We start from the raw sequence: 13,573 nt of genomic DNA on the forward strand, positions 1-13,573 counted from the left end.
GGAGGAAAGTCTAAATAACGTAACAGAGCCCCTTGTGCAACCCAGGTCACGTTTCAGCTTGTTCTGCCCCAAACAGCCTTGCACCCAGGTCCAGGGTGACACGGGCACAGCTGATAAGGAACGTTGGTACACTCCACAGGCAGTGTTCCGCACAGTTCAACCCAGGCTAAACATTACAGTTTGTCCTTGAGGGAGCAGCTTTCTCATTCTCAATACACGTTTCGAGTGAATTTAGGCTAGCACACATCTGCGGCGACGGACACGTTTGAAATGACAATCGAATTCAAATAGAAGAACAGGGAGAAATAGGTCAGAGAACTCAATGAAGGCGTAAACACCAAGGCGTTAGCCAGCTGACTTCCTGACCGCTGATCCCATCTCCTAGCGCAGAACAACAAGCTGTAAACAACCAACTCTCAGCACAATCTGACCTACAGTACCTTTGAAGTATATCAAACCAGCCTGACTCTCCTGGGATGTCAGAAGTAGAGGGAAGCTATCTATCAAATCTAGGTATTCTTTCACTACAGTATACAGCTTATGGCTAAGGAGAATAATTCCTGTCAGGTCCTTACTGATAGCTTCTGATGGTTAAATGCAGTTAATAATCACTGGTGCAAGTGAAGGCAGGCAAGCCCAGGGAGAATATGTCATTCTCAAGGAACTGCTTTGGATCTTCATTTTCAAACACACTGGCAACTAAAGTATTATAGATATGACCAATTTTGAGAAATTCCGCTTTGTTTGTGTTCCAACGTTTCATTCATGATGGACTGCACCTGTCAGATATTGATGCCAAATTTGGCTATTGACTTAACCCTCGCGCCGACTATTGACTTGACACAGAGAGTCGATCTCTGTAGGATTATGACAGAGGGAAGCTAACAGTTCTCTTCTCCCTGGGATGGCTTCCCACCTCTGGATTCTAGTCCAGTCCTGCTGAGTTTACACGGCTGACAGCAGTCAGGATTTACACCCTCTCTGCCCCTCAGCCAGGGGTCTGCTGCCGGAAGTGACCTTGGGCTTAACTCCCAACCCGCCTGACTGGAGCTAACACACATTCTGGTGAACACGACACTGGGGCCCAGGTCCGATTACTCAGTGGAGAAATCAATAGATTTAACATTCACTCCCTAATAATGTTCCTTTTCCTACCTGTGACCTACCCAACCTAGAACAGGATTAGCCAGTCATGACAATGTTTGTCGTTGATTCTGAGGAAACAATTCCATGTCGAGTATAATCTTGTCATCGTTATTCGCATATATCCATCTTGTAGTGAAACCAGTCTCTTAGCGAAATGCTGAAGACACATAGGCCTCTGTTTACCAGTGCAAAACTTGGCTTGCATCTGGGTCTAGTTTGTTCAAACCGCCTCATTCCTATAGGTGTTATTATAAACCCTTTCACTCAGTCTCTTGCCAGCAAAGTTAGCTCACTCATGTTCCAGCGTCTTCACTTACTGTCGACATGCCCTGAATGCCAGCCCTAAAACTAACAGCTCATAACTGTCACTTCATAGCTCAACCGTATGAATACAAGCCAACGTCTGGGCAAGAAGCATCACAATTAAAGGAAATCCGAATTTTCCTCTGGTCTGAGAGTATTTTACAGTATAGAATTAGATGACAAACTGGGCTTGTTTAAGAGTATTAGATCATATGGATTATTTAACAGTCTCCGATCTATAGAATGTTCAATGTTCAAAGAAAATAGGTCTGATTCCAATTCTACACTTCTGAGCCTCAGTGTGGCCCATCTGAAAAACAATATCTAAGAAGCAGACCATGATGGACAGTCGAGTAGAGTTTGAGCAGTTTGATATTCATGAGGAACGTGTCTCTGAGACACTTAAGGATGTAACAGAGAAGAGCTTTGTAGTCAGCCCTTCTAAGCAGATGTGGTTAAAAAGTAATCCCTTTATCGGGTGACTGAAATTCACAAATGACGCTGTGTGTGTGTGTGTATGTGTGTGTTTGTGTGTAGCCACAGGGTGGAATGTCCACAGGTCAGAGGTCCCTAGCATGTCTGCACTAACAGGTCAACTGTCCCATAGAACTGTTCGTCATGCACAGGTATGCGCTAATATTTGCCCTGTCAATCAAGGTCCACATTCAACACATACAAAGGTTGGGTGAATGAACAGGAGCGCGGCAGAAACACCTGGGTCCAATGATAAGGTCTTCTTTTTCATCCAACAAAGACTACACTCGACTATGTGCACACTCAACACCTGGCACTCGCTGACACCGTAGGATACTGCAGTCTGATTTGGTGAACACTGCACTTTTCCATGGTCTGGGATTGTGAAAACGTATTCCAGATTGTTCTCCCATAAGGCAGAACCACTGTTAAAACCTCCTGAGGAGCCGCCTCTGCTTCTGATTTCCATACCCCGCCACATCCCCGTCGAAAAGCAAGCAACAGACACAATGGCCTCCAAAAATAGAAGCAGTTAGTGTTCTAATTCCGATGTTCCCCCTCCCCTGTCTGCTACACCTCTCCTCCACCTCGCAGGGAGACAGGCGCTGGTGTTTCTGCTGATCAGCATGCTGACTCCAAGGCCTTCAAACCACCATGGATCTGTCTGACAGCCAAGAAGCCAGAAAGAGGTACGGAACGCTCTGGAGACTCTCAACTCTTTCCAGACGTCATAGCCCGATGAAGAACATGGCTGAATGGGTAGAACTGTACTGTTACCCAGGCTGGGTTCAGAACCTCTTTAGGATGACCCATTTCTCAGAGACAAGTACAGATTTGGAAGTGTCTCAGCCAGGGGGAGAGTTCAAGAGTGGGAATTGAGTTACTATATAAATATATATGTTAAAGAGGAAGCAAGGACCTGCACTGGACACTCAAACCCTAACATAACATCATATGGTTTTTATAAAGCCCTTTACACAGACTTTACATGTGATGTGTGTTATATGCTGCTTGTCGTCATGGAGCAAGCACGTCGTGTTTAGGTTGAGAAGAGAAAAAATGACAGATATCTCTGTTGACAAGCATGACTTCAGAGGGGTCCTTCAACATGAATCTATGGCTCTCTGGTGGTAATTAACGTCAGCAGTCAGCCCTGTCTCCCACACAGGCAACAGGAGAGGGTGGCTTTTGTCTCCTTTTGACTTGAGTTTCAGTGCCAGGGTTGAGGAGACAACAGGGTTTCCTGAGCCGAAGAATGCTCTGTGGCTCGAGGGATGGTTGTTTTTCTCAGAGGGCTGTGTGTGCCAGTCTCACACTGTCCGGTATCACTCCTTCATGGACAGGGGGCGCCCCAAGTTGACGCTGCTGAAAGCAGCTGCACACACACACCAGCACAATACCCACAGGTCCATGCCACTGTAGCCCTGGCTCAACTTGCCAGATGGAAGCCATTCTTAAAGAGACCCTTTTCATCTCCCTTTCTTTCTTTCTTTCTTTCTTTTCTTTCTCTCTATCGTTCAGCTGCTTACAGTTCCCTCCTTTTCAAGGCCATAATAGCAGACTTGCTCTTTGTGGAAACGAGAGGAGAGAAAAAAAAGATCTGTGCAACCTGGTTATGAGCATGCACAGCTGTCGAGGCTGGCATGTGGAAAACAGGCTTATGTCCATTGGAGCTGCTGCGGGGGGTTAGGATGTGTGTCACACAGATGACTTTTGACACACAGGCATTGACTTTACAAGGAATGAGGAAAGCAGGAGGGCCAGTATCTAAAATCCAGATTTAAGCCAGGGTTATTTTTCTAGCCCAAATAACAATGGCCGGAGATCTCGATAGGAGTTAAAACATCATTCCTTTTTCCCACGTCCCTTCATGACCAGAATGTTGTTATGCTACAGAATTAGCAAGTAATCCAGTATCATTTGTAGCTAAGGTGTCAACTTCCCTGCAGTTCAGGAAGTTTACCTTATAAAGAGCCTTCGCATGGCCAGTGAGCTTCAAAGAATGCACCAGCCATCCTGAATATCCATTCGACAGGTGTTTAAGTCCCCAGGAAAGACACTTAAGGCCACATTGGGAGTATTTGCAATCCTAACGTTTAAGGAGGAGGACATGGGATCGGTGCTATTTGAACAGGGAGACACTCAGACAGTACCCCACCTATCACTTGAGACAGAGTAGAGTGCCGCACACAACAGTGGATAAAAGGTGTCTCCTTCCCTCCAAACCCAAACACACGAGAGGAAGTGACACACGGTGTCGAACATGTTCCTGTGGTAACAAAGGCCGGATGAACAAGAGAAGGGAGTAGACTGGGTAATGGAGGACAGGGTCCCAGACCACGCTCATTAAGTCTAATGAACGACATCGCTGTGTACCTTTCCAGGTGAACTTCAAAAAGTTACGAACGTTTAAACTGAAGTTAACATTGAAGATGACCGGAGGCTGTGTTTTCCTCACTCTCGCTGTGGGCCTAAGATGCAAACGCCAGAGATGAAATGAGCTTGAGGAGGAACAGCAGGGCGACAGACTGGAGTCAGCACAAGTGATGCTCCGCTGACTTTCAACACAAGTTCCACCTGATGTTCCAACTTCTGCTCATCGTTCAGAGCAGGTTTGGCTTCAGTCTACTGAACACAACATTGTGTAATCGAAAGAATCGGGTCAAACGAGACATAACAGCAAGCTACTTGATAGATAATAACAGGTCGGCATCAATAATAAAACAATGTATCATGTTGAACTGGGCTGTTATGTTACCACTCACAATGAATATGAAGATTAGGCTCTAAAGTTAAACATCACAATGACACAGACTCAGACCTGGCTGTTTTCTGGCCTGGGTTCCCAAAGACATGGCTGTACTTGATCACAAGGTTCCTCATGAGCCTCCAACCACAGAGGGAGCAAGACCGCTCCACAACAACACCTTCATTGATGTTAATGAAGACTGAGCCCCTGTTCAAGACTCTTTGACACTGTATCACAATTAGTAGTTCTGGTAAAGGGCTAGTGGGATGGTTGCCATGATTAGGCCGAGATCAGAAATGACGAGAAAATGATGTGAGGTCATAAACATGTAGACAGGGTCTGAAGTGGGGCTGGCATTCTATTTCACAGATTCATGTTTTTAAATTATAATATGAATATACAGATGTGTGTACTATGACAGAGGACAGGGAGGTGTGAAAGCTATTGGTGTGGCGACTAGGGTGAGTCTGACATAGGCATGCTGTAGATCACCCATTAATTGTGTATCGGCTATGAAACATAAACATGTCTGATAATGACAGCTTGAAGCATCTGTTGACATCCCACCCTCCTCACCCCTGTTACACAAGCCCTGGACAGGGAACAGAGAGGGGCCTCCCCAGCTTTGTGCTGACAACCCAGTCCTGCTGGAAGGAGAGGTCATTGTTAGATGTGCACAATAGACACTCTGTTCATGGAAAGTTGAAGAAAAAGAGCTTGCAGCTGCAGGGTCTGTATTTGGAGTGATAGCAGGAGGCCCAGGCAGAAGTGTATCTTTGCAGAGATGCCCCTCTGAGATTAGAAAAAAAGAGAGAGTACAGTTCTAGCTGAAACCTGGTATTTAACGCTTCTTATATCATCGCGTGTTATACAGAGGGTGCTAGTTTGCCAGTAAGAAGTTGGCCAGCTACATATGATAAGAAAAAAAACGAAGACAAAAAAACATGATCAACATAATAGATGGCTGTATTGAATGTAGAACTGCATAGCGGAAAGTTGTTTCACACCTATAGAGTCTGCGTTACATTTGATATTTGATTTTCGTGCAGCCGCTAAAATGAACTGCCAATGTTGAGCGAGAACTGTATATTCGGACAATATAGCTCCACGATACATCGTGCCCGCAACAAATTTAAAAGCGATTAACTTTACCTCAAAGTACCGCCTCTCTTCCATGATCATCTTCAAAGTAGAATTTCCCATTCAATGGAATTGCAATCCGCAAATTAAATTGCTATAAAACTCGAATAGCCTATAGGTTGGAAACCTGCCTCTTACTCATAGCTTTGGACTGGGAGTCATGTCTCCCTAACCAAAACTCTCTCCCTCTCTCTCGGTCTCCTTGAGCTTGCTGGAGAGGCGTGGGCAGGACTTGTTTCTATGGAGATAGATTGTTTGCCCCCCACTTCAGTCTGGATTTGGCGCTGTTCCCCTCAGTCCCACGAGTTTCCACAGGCTCTCTTGTCTATTGTATGCAGCTAAGGTGGAGTCTATAGAGTTTCTCTGGACAGCCTTTAGTAAATATCATTTAGTGTCATGATCAAGTTGTCCCCATTCTGGATCTGTTTTACACAAAAATTCATTGTGCTAAACTATTGAAGGTAAAATGCTTCTAGGAAACATCCTATGGGGATGTGATGAAGTCAACTTCAAATGTAATAATCAAGAGACCAGTAAAGCACCTGCTATCAGAAGTTCTGTGTGCCAAACATGTGGCCCTACATGAACACATATCGAAGCAGCACACCTTTCTTAATGTAGCCTATTAGCTGGTGGTATTCCCTATGGGGTTACAGTGTAAAAGTCACTGTCTGGTTGATGTGGCTGGGTTTGGGGCTTAATCACTTGTTCAGTCATCCCAACACACTGGGAAACAACATGTTGACCGGACTAAACAATCCCCAAGGGTATATGAGCACTGTTAGGAAGATCACCATACCAAAAGAATGTGTCTGTTTTTCGCTTCCTTAAGTGTGGGGCCACATCCAAGCAAAACAGACTCATTTGCAATCACTGTGGTTTGAAGGAATCATACCATGCAATGTTTGTGCCCACATTTGTAGGGCCATCAAGTTTAACTAACAAGCACACATGCAGATCAATTTAGAAACGTTTTCAGACATAAAAACTGTATGGTATTTCGAGCCAAAGCGAAAGGCACGCCATAGCCCTACAGCACTGGCAGTTTATGAAATCCCTTTCCCACAAAACAACTCGACTCCAATGAATCCCAGTGTCTCCTCTCCTTGATCATGAGCACGTTATCCACACTGTGGTCTAATTCAGTCCGTCCACTGGGACAGCCTATCACCCGACAGACTTGGGAACAGGGGAAGTCACAAAACATGCATAGGTCATCACAGCACATAACATCAGATTTGCAGGACATCCACTGTCTTGTCACTGTGTAGCTTCCCTTTGAGCTCTCCTCTCATATATTCTAAAGCCTCGTGGAAAGACTACTAGTAACTGAACAGACTGAAGACACAACATCGCTCAGTGGAACGCATGCATGTGAGACAAAGGGAAACTTACATGCTCCATTTTGTTGAATGCACAACCCAAACTAAACTTGATACTTCTGGAATGTTCCCTGCTATCGAGCAGCACTGCCTTCAGGGTTAATTCTCTGTACATATGCTACCTTGCTCTTGCTGTAGCATAACATGGGAAACTCAGCCAGTGCCGTTTCAACTTTCATTGACAAATCCTTTTCTTCTGGTCATAGAATGATTGTTGCTTGTCTAGTGCTAGATTCTACAGATATTCTAACCCATTTTAATGCTTGGCCTCAGGAATTTGTCCACTGAGCTTTAATGCTATAAATCTGTTTCAAAATAATCTCCCCAAAGCCCCCAACTGTCTACATTTTACACCTGTTTAAGCCATTTAGAAAGAAAGAAAAACACGCAGCGTACACTAAATGTGTTACATTGACTCAATGTTGTGTACATTTGTGAAGGATACATTGGACATGTTGAGGAAACCCACAAAAGACCCAGAACTTTTCAACAGTATCCCTCTTTGGAGTGTTCTATTCAGTATTCACCACACCCTGACCACAAAATATTCCTGTGAGATCCTGTCCTCCAGCATGTGGAGATTTTAAATAGCTTAAGGTCAGCGGGTCAAGGGAGCTATGGAAATGAGCATGGTCAAGCCCAAGAAGCAGTTTGAGAGCCTCAGAGCTGAAAACAGCACTGGGGGAGAATCTATCTTATCTGCTGCCCACCATCATGTACTGTAGGCATTGTTTCTTTGAGTGTGCAGCATATTCCATTTCAAGACAGATCCTGAGGCAAACGTCAGTGTCAAGTCCTATCAGGTTGGAGCACCAATTCAGAACTTCTGCCTCAAGCCAGCAATACAGTAAACCAACAATGAGGGAGGGGACGAGACTCATCAGCGCTTTTTTCCTTTTCAGTTTTCTTGGTAGTTTACCTGGGGAAAACCACACATCAGCAGGGCCTCTCAGGAGGAGAAAAAAAACGTACACAGTACTGAATGGTGGAGAACTCGCGTATTTTGTCAATCACTCAGTTAGTCATCCATTGACATGTATTGTACACGTGCATCATGATATCATTTCTATTCAGTGAATAGGAGAGAAACACAGATGTAGTAACCCATTCAGTAGAACAGAGACATCTATGCTGTTTCAAACGTGTTTGATTATGCATACTTCTAATAAGTGCTACAGCCCCAAGCCCCACTAAAGCGTCTTTTGGTTGTGTTCTTCATATGGACTCCATTTGAAGTCTGTGACCCATGGAAAGCACTGCTACAAAAGCCATCCATGAGACTTTGAAAACCTTTGCTACTGCAGCTTCCATGAACAAATATCTCCATTATGAATTCATTCATTCATAGGATGTGTGTTGATCGTTCCTTGATCACCCAGTATGTTCTGCTTGTTGGTGTAGATACGGTGTAAGCTGAGGTCACTGTGCACAGTGTTCATGTGCAGAGGATACCTGTAGCTTGACGTCCCTTGTCTCCATCACTTCAACGTGTTCATGATATTATAGCTGTCAACCTTACAGTTTGGAAGGAGAGAGACATGAAGCACATTGGCTTCCTTCTTGGACATTTACATTCTCAAGAATTAAAGGATTGGGGAATAAAAAAGGGAGCAATAATATAACACTTGGTGTTTACTCCTGTGACAATACCACCACTCATTATGAACAAAGTAGCAACAAAGTATATTTTTCTTGATTCAATCATTAAAAGCCATTATTATGCAGTTCAAGAAGTAAGGGGTAGTCCCCCAGTTCCAGTTTGAACACAAACAACAGAGTAACTGTATCAGAAGGTCAGATAACCTCCACTATCTTGAGTTCTGTGGCGTTAAAATATTTCTCTCCAGATCACAGCAGTCATAATAGCGGCCTAAACAATGAAAGCTCTGCAACAGTCTTCGAGTGAAGAACTCCAAGAGGTTTATAATGGTTGACTATGACAGAACCACTTTATGCATGATTTGCAATATTTAGCTGGAATAGTACTGATTGGAGCACATAGCATCTATAGACTATTCCCCAAAATATCAGATGTCAAATTATAACAAAAAGTGTAGTTTGATCATTCAAGAAGGCTACTGTAACAAAGGTAGACAACCAATCGAATAATTCCATTTGAGGCCAAAATCGTCAATAAAAAGGACTAAAGCGCCCCCTACCGTTCACGATATAACACGGTTGATTGGATATAGTTCAGTATTTTGCTATGACTGTAAAAACAATCGTTAAGAGCATCAATATTGCATTTCAAAGTGAATATACAAATAACAGGAAGCAACAAGCCATAACCTCAGAAATATGAAAAGTTTTTGAAAATCTTTCGTTGAATCGAAGATTATACAAACTTCTCATTAGGTGCTGAATTGGAACCACCAATACTATTATAATGTATGGTTTTCTTAAGCAAATAATTTGGCATAAACTCAATGAAATTCACCTCACCAGTTTTTTTCAGTTTTGGGCGGTTTTCTGTTCAACAGTCCATTCTTAACAGCAAAACTGCAGCTCTCAAACCGAGTACAATCTGATTTCTGCGCAGACTAATCTTGTCTGTATAACGGCATGGAATGAAGAAAAAATGAAAAAAATTGAGAGAACAGGAAACGATGACGGCCACTCTGTGAAAGTCATTCGGGTTAGTGATATTAAATATACAACCCATTTCAGTACTTCTGAACATGTTTAAATCGATTACAAATGTTAACTATAACAACAACATTATGTGATATTGACAAACAATGATTACTCTTTTTTGATATCCGTTAATAGTTTGTAGATTTTTGTGGGCTGATCTCTATTCATAACTTTTGATAGTTGTAGCCTAATCCTACAATTCCAAAGAATAATATGGCCGCAAGCAGCAATGGCAGATTCCTCCTCAAAATTGCAAAATATTGTGCGATTGACATGTCTGCATGCACCGTGAATTAATTTAATAGCCCAAGAATTTCAGAACCTACACTCTAGCACACTGAGACACAGGCAGTGTTATGCTTCACCAGTGTGTTTGAGTGATTCCCAGAGTAACGTGAATGAGACTTTATCCAGTGTCCAATAAAGTCTCGCAACTTAGATATGGAAAGTTTTGAGTGAGGAACAGAAGGGTTCAACTTGCAGTGGTCTCTTAAAATGAATTCTGTTCCACACTCAAAATTCTCTCTCTCCTTCCATCCTTTTTGGAAAGGAAAGACAAAGTTGCAGTTGTCTCCATTTTTTTCCGGAGCTGTAGTATCAAATGAATAGCCAATGTCCAGAAGTAGCCATTCATTTGATACTATATCTGGACAAAATGTCAGCCTTCTGGACACTGATCATCACCAGCTGCATCACAGGCACTGCACTATCTATTATTCCAGAAATCTGTCACCAACATCATCGCCGGCACTGTGCCCTATCTTTAATTTCAGGAATCTGTGTGTGTGCCACCAATTTTATCACGGTCGCTATGCACTTTCTATACTTATGGAATTTGTGTGTTTCACTGACATCTTAATCACTGACTGCATCACGGGCACTGTGCATTAGTCCTAATTAATGATAGATTTTTCTCGTAGGTTTTTGATCTCGGATGTCGCCTCCCAGTGGACAAACTTCAGGAGAAAACTACAAGTAGGCTATTTTGTACAACTGCTTAAATTTTACATCTGTATTTAAATAAAACACTGCCAAAATATTTCAGAAATGTATTTCAAAATTGAAGGTATCACAGATACAAGAGTTAAGAACACTTTCATTAAATCAACCCAATAATAGTAGTTAGCCGCACATTTGCAACCATCCACCTACCACCAATATCTAACAAAATCTTCACAATCCAGTGGTATTGACACATGGTCATATAAATGCTGTCTAATGTAAGTATGAGACAATGCAAGTTATGCAGAGAACTAAAAGAGAATTTAGGATCGGTGTCAGATTCATCTTAATTAAGGAATAAGAGCTCAAAGGATGACAAGCACAGCACACAAAATGTGTCTAGACAGTAAAACTGGGATCTGTCTACAGTAACAGGCATCTTATTGGAATAGGCCTATATATGATTTTGCACTATTATGAAATGACGACATTGAATGATATATTTTCATCCTATATAATGCACACCGGATTCCCTCAAATAATATGGAAATATGACAGGAGTGTTTACAACAGTGCAAGCAAATGACCAATTGCCTGTAAATTTACTGTAGATAGTTAAAAGCGTCAAAATAGGTTCATACAGGAAAGAGGACATGCATTTTGAAAGGATATATTACAAAAAAATTCTTATGAATTGTATGTGATTTCCGCAGCAGGACATTTTTTGTAGGCATTATTACCTTGATATTCATTTTCTGCAACATATACTCCAATTTTATACAACTTGACATCAACTATCAGCCAAGATGAACATAAGCTTGTGCAAATTGCTAGCATTATCCATTGGAGAGTGAAAGACTACTATTTGCAGTGACAAAATGCTTCCTTATATTATTAGTAAATAAGACAGATCCCTAATACATTATTATACACTGGCAGTATGTCGAAAATCTCTGATCAAAACACCACAATGTAACCAATCTGACAGAGATCCTTTGTTATGATCACTTCCCAAACACATATTATCAGTCACAATCGAGCACAGTTCCAAATGAGCAATCATTCACAAATGAGGATGCATGGGAGAAATCAGACAGGAGAGGGAGGGGCTCAGTCACAGTGAATTTGCTTCTTCCAGTGCCTTCATTTCCTACAAGGCCCGTTTAGCTGAGCACCACATGGCGGTCAAACACAGACTTCCTCTGCTCCTGGACCTGCCTCCTCCAGCGCTGCTGAGCGTGCTCCACTTTGTTCAACATGTTGGGCCGCGACTGAGAACGAGACAACACGTTGTGGGCGTTAGCGAACGGCTGCTGGTCCTACATGAGACACACACAGAAGAAGGCATGTCAGAAGCACGATCAGTCTAGAAAGTTCCCTCATCCCAATCCCTTCGCCGACATAGTCGATACAAATGCACACACCCCAACGTCGTCATCGCTCTGGATGAGCTGGGAGTGTCCAAACAGCCTCCTCTTCAACATGGGCTCCAGCAGGGTGAGGTACACCATGTAGAGCAGCAGCAGGCCCAAAATAGACAAGTAGAGGATAATGGTCACCTGGAACAGAGTAGACATGTACATTATGGTTAGCACTGACTATAAGGCTATTATAATTGTCAAAGAATCTTATAGAATGTGTTGGAGTGGTGTAGCTTTAACAACCTGTAGTCTGTGTGTGTAATAACTCAGCTTAATTAAATATCGACTAACCCCACACTGAACTTACTTTAATGGTTCCAGAGCTTCTTTCCTCATATTTGCATTCACAACGTAAGCAGTATGCCTCCACATCGTTGCCATCAACTGGCATTGGCTCCACAACATGCAGACAGTTACTAGGGGTGAACACAAATTCAATCTCACTGGTTTACAGTACTTAAAGCAGTGAACAACAAGCCTGTGAAAGGTTCACAGGAAATGAGTCAAAGGCACCAACAGAAAAGTACAGATGCTGTATTGGTACATGTTTTCTTTTTTATTGGAGGCATGTTTGTAATTGTGGCAGTGTTCGTGATGACGTACCAATCCTTCAATGAAACATTTTGCTTGTAGATCTGTCCTTCTACATCTCTGTAGGGTGGACAGATGCATTTACATCGGATGTCTTCTGAATTCTGGTGGATCAGAATAATAATGTAATATTAATAATATAATTATATCGATTGCTATTTAGTTAACTGCGACAGACAGGGACGATATACCACAGTCAACAACAAAGCGACTTAAACGGCCGATTGCCTTTACGAAGCTAACATCAAACGACAGCAGGTTAACGCTAGTAGCTAGGCTAGCTACGTTACAGTACCCCAGTACTCGTGTAAACTGACTTTATCTAGCAAACTCATTTTACAGTTAAGATGTTACATTCCAATTACGTGCGTCTTAAATATACATGCCATTGCAATAAAAAATCAATATAGCCTAGTTCTAGCATCCTAGCCTAGCTTGCCTTGGCATCCGTTGTCTGTGTTGACATAAGTAGAAAACAAACAACAACTGAGAGCAGTTGGACAGCGACGGAAGACACCATTTTCCTTTGTTTCGATTCGAGAATACTTATTTGGTCGTATGTGGTGAAATCTACCTGCAAAATACTTTACTAAGATACTATGAACCAACTGTAAAGACTTATGAGCCCACAACTAGCTAGGCAGCTAGTTAAAACCGAATCAGCTGACTACATGCGCGTCTTCCTGTGTCCATGAATAATATCCCCACTAGTACGGTACAACCGGAACTAATCATAGGCCTTTTATTATTCCTTTAGCATAAAAGTAAAAGAGGTATGAAACCAAAACACA

General features: G+C 42.5%; 2 protein-coding genes and 1 long non-coding RNA gene across 7 annotated transcripts in view; 1 reads left to right on the forward strand and 2 right to left on the reverse strand.

The window, feature by feature from the left end:
- dennd2b (DENN domain containing 2B) overlaps positions 1–9,659 on the reverse strand; it is a 42,611-nt gene extending 32,952 nt beyond the window's left edge. The window contains exon 1 of one of the 3 annotated variants that reach the window (XR_014732263.1): positions 5,825–6,021. The gene's annotated coding sequence lies outside the window, so the exon portion shown is untranslated. Of the gene's footprint in view, positions 1–5,824; positions 6,022–9,636 lie in introns of those variants that run through there. The other 2 variants (XM_084682406.1, XM_084682404.1) reach the window with 2 other exon arrangements.
- Positions 2,531–10,876, forward strand: LOC146247224 (uncharacterized). 2 transcript variants are annotated; one of them, XR_014732267.1, is made up of 2 exons: positions 2,531–2,612; positions 10,749–10,876. It is a non-coding gene; the product is annotated as an uncharacterized LOC146247224 (long non-coding RNA). The 2 variants fall into 2 exon arrangements; XR_014732266.1 differs by lacking the exon at positions 2,531–2,612 and adding an exon at positions 9,680–9,829.
- Positions 10,864–13,479, reverse strand: tmem9b (TMEM9 domain family, member B). Of its 2 annotated transcripts, none has more exons than XM_084682427.1 (5): positions 13,222–13,479; positions 12,795–12,886; positions 12,499–12,607; positions 12,195–12,329; positions 10,864–12,041 (listed from the first exon to the last, which is right to left on the reverse strand). In XM_084682427.1, the coding sequence occupies exons 1-5, from the start codon at positions 13,300–13,302 to the stop codon at positions 11,934–11,936; spliced, it is 525 nt and encodes a 174-aa protein (XP_084538553.1). In that variant the 5' UTR covers positions 13,303–13,479; the 3' UTR covers positions 10,864–11,933. The 2 variants fall into 2 exon arrangements, with proteins under 2 accessions (XP_084538553.1, XP_084538552.1); XM_084682426.1 differs by having other exon boundaries at positions 10,864–12,089; positions 13,222–13,475.
- Between the last annotated feature and the right edge of the window lie 94 nt (positions 13,480–13,573).

Source organism: Hypomesus nipponensis, chromosome 19, assembly GCF_054491055.1.
Source record: "Hypomesus nipponensis isolate SF chromosome 19, ASM5449105v1, whole genome shotgun sequence".
NCBI lineage: Eukaryota > Metazoa > Chordata > Actinopteri > Osmeriformes > Osmeridae > Hypomesus > Hypomesus nipponensis.

Bases quoted from the DNA above. Each gene is read 5' to 3' on its own strand.
- tmem9b (XM_084682426.1), bottom strand. From the start codon at position 13,302: ATGGTGTCTTCCGTCGCTGTCCAACTGCTCTCAGTTGTTGTTTGTTTT. The intron at 12,887-13,221 runs GCAAGCTAGGCT...CTGATCCACCAG, and splicing joins CACAGACAACGGATGCCAAG to AATTCAGAAGACATCCGATG. The intron at 12,608-12,794 runs GTACGTCATCAC...GTTCACCCCTAG, and splicing joins AATGTTTCATTGAAGGATTG to TAACTGTCTGCATGTTGTGG.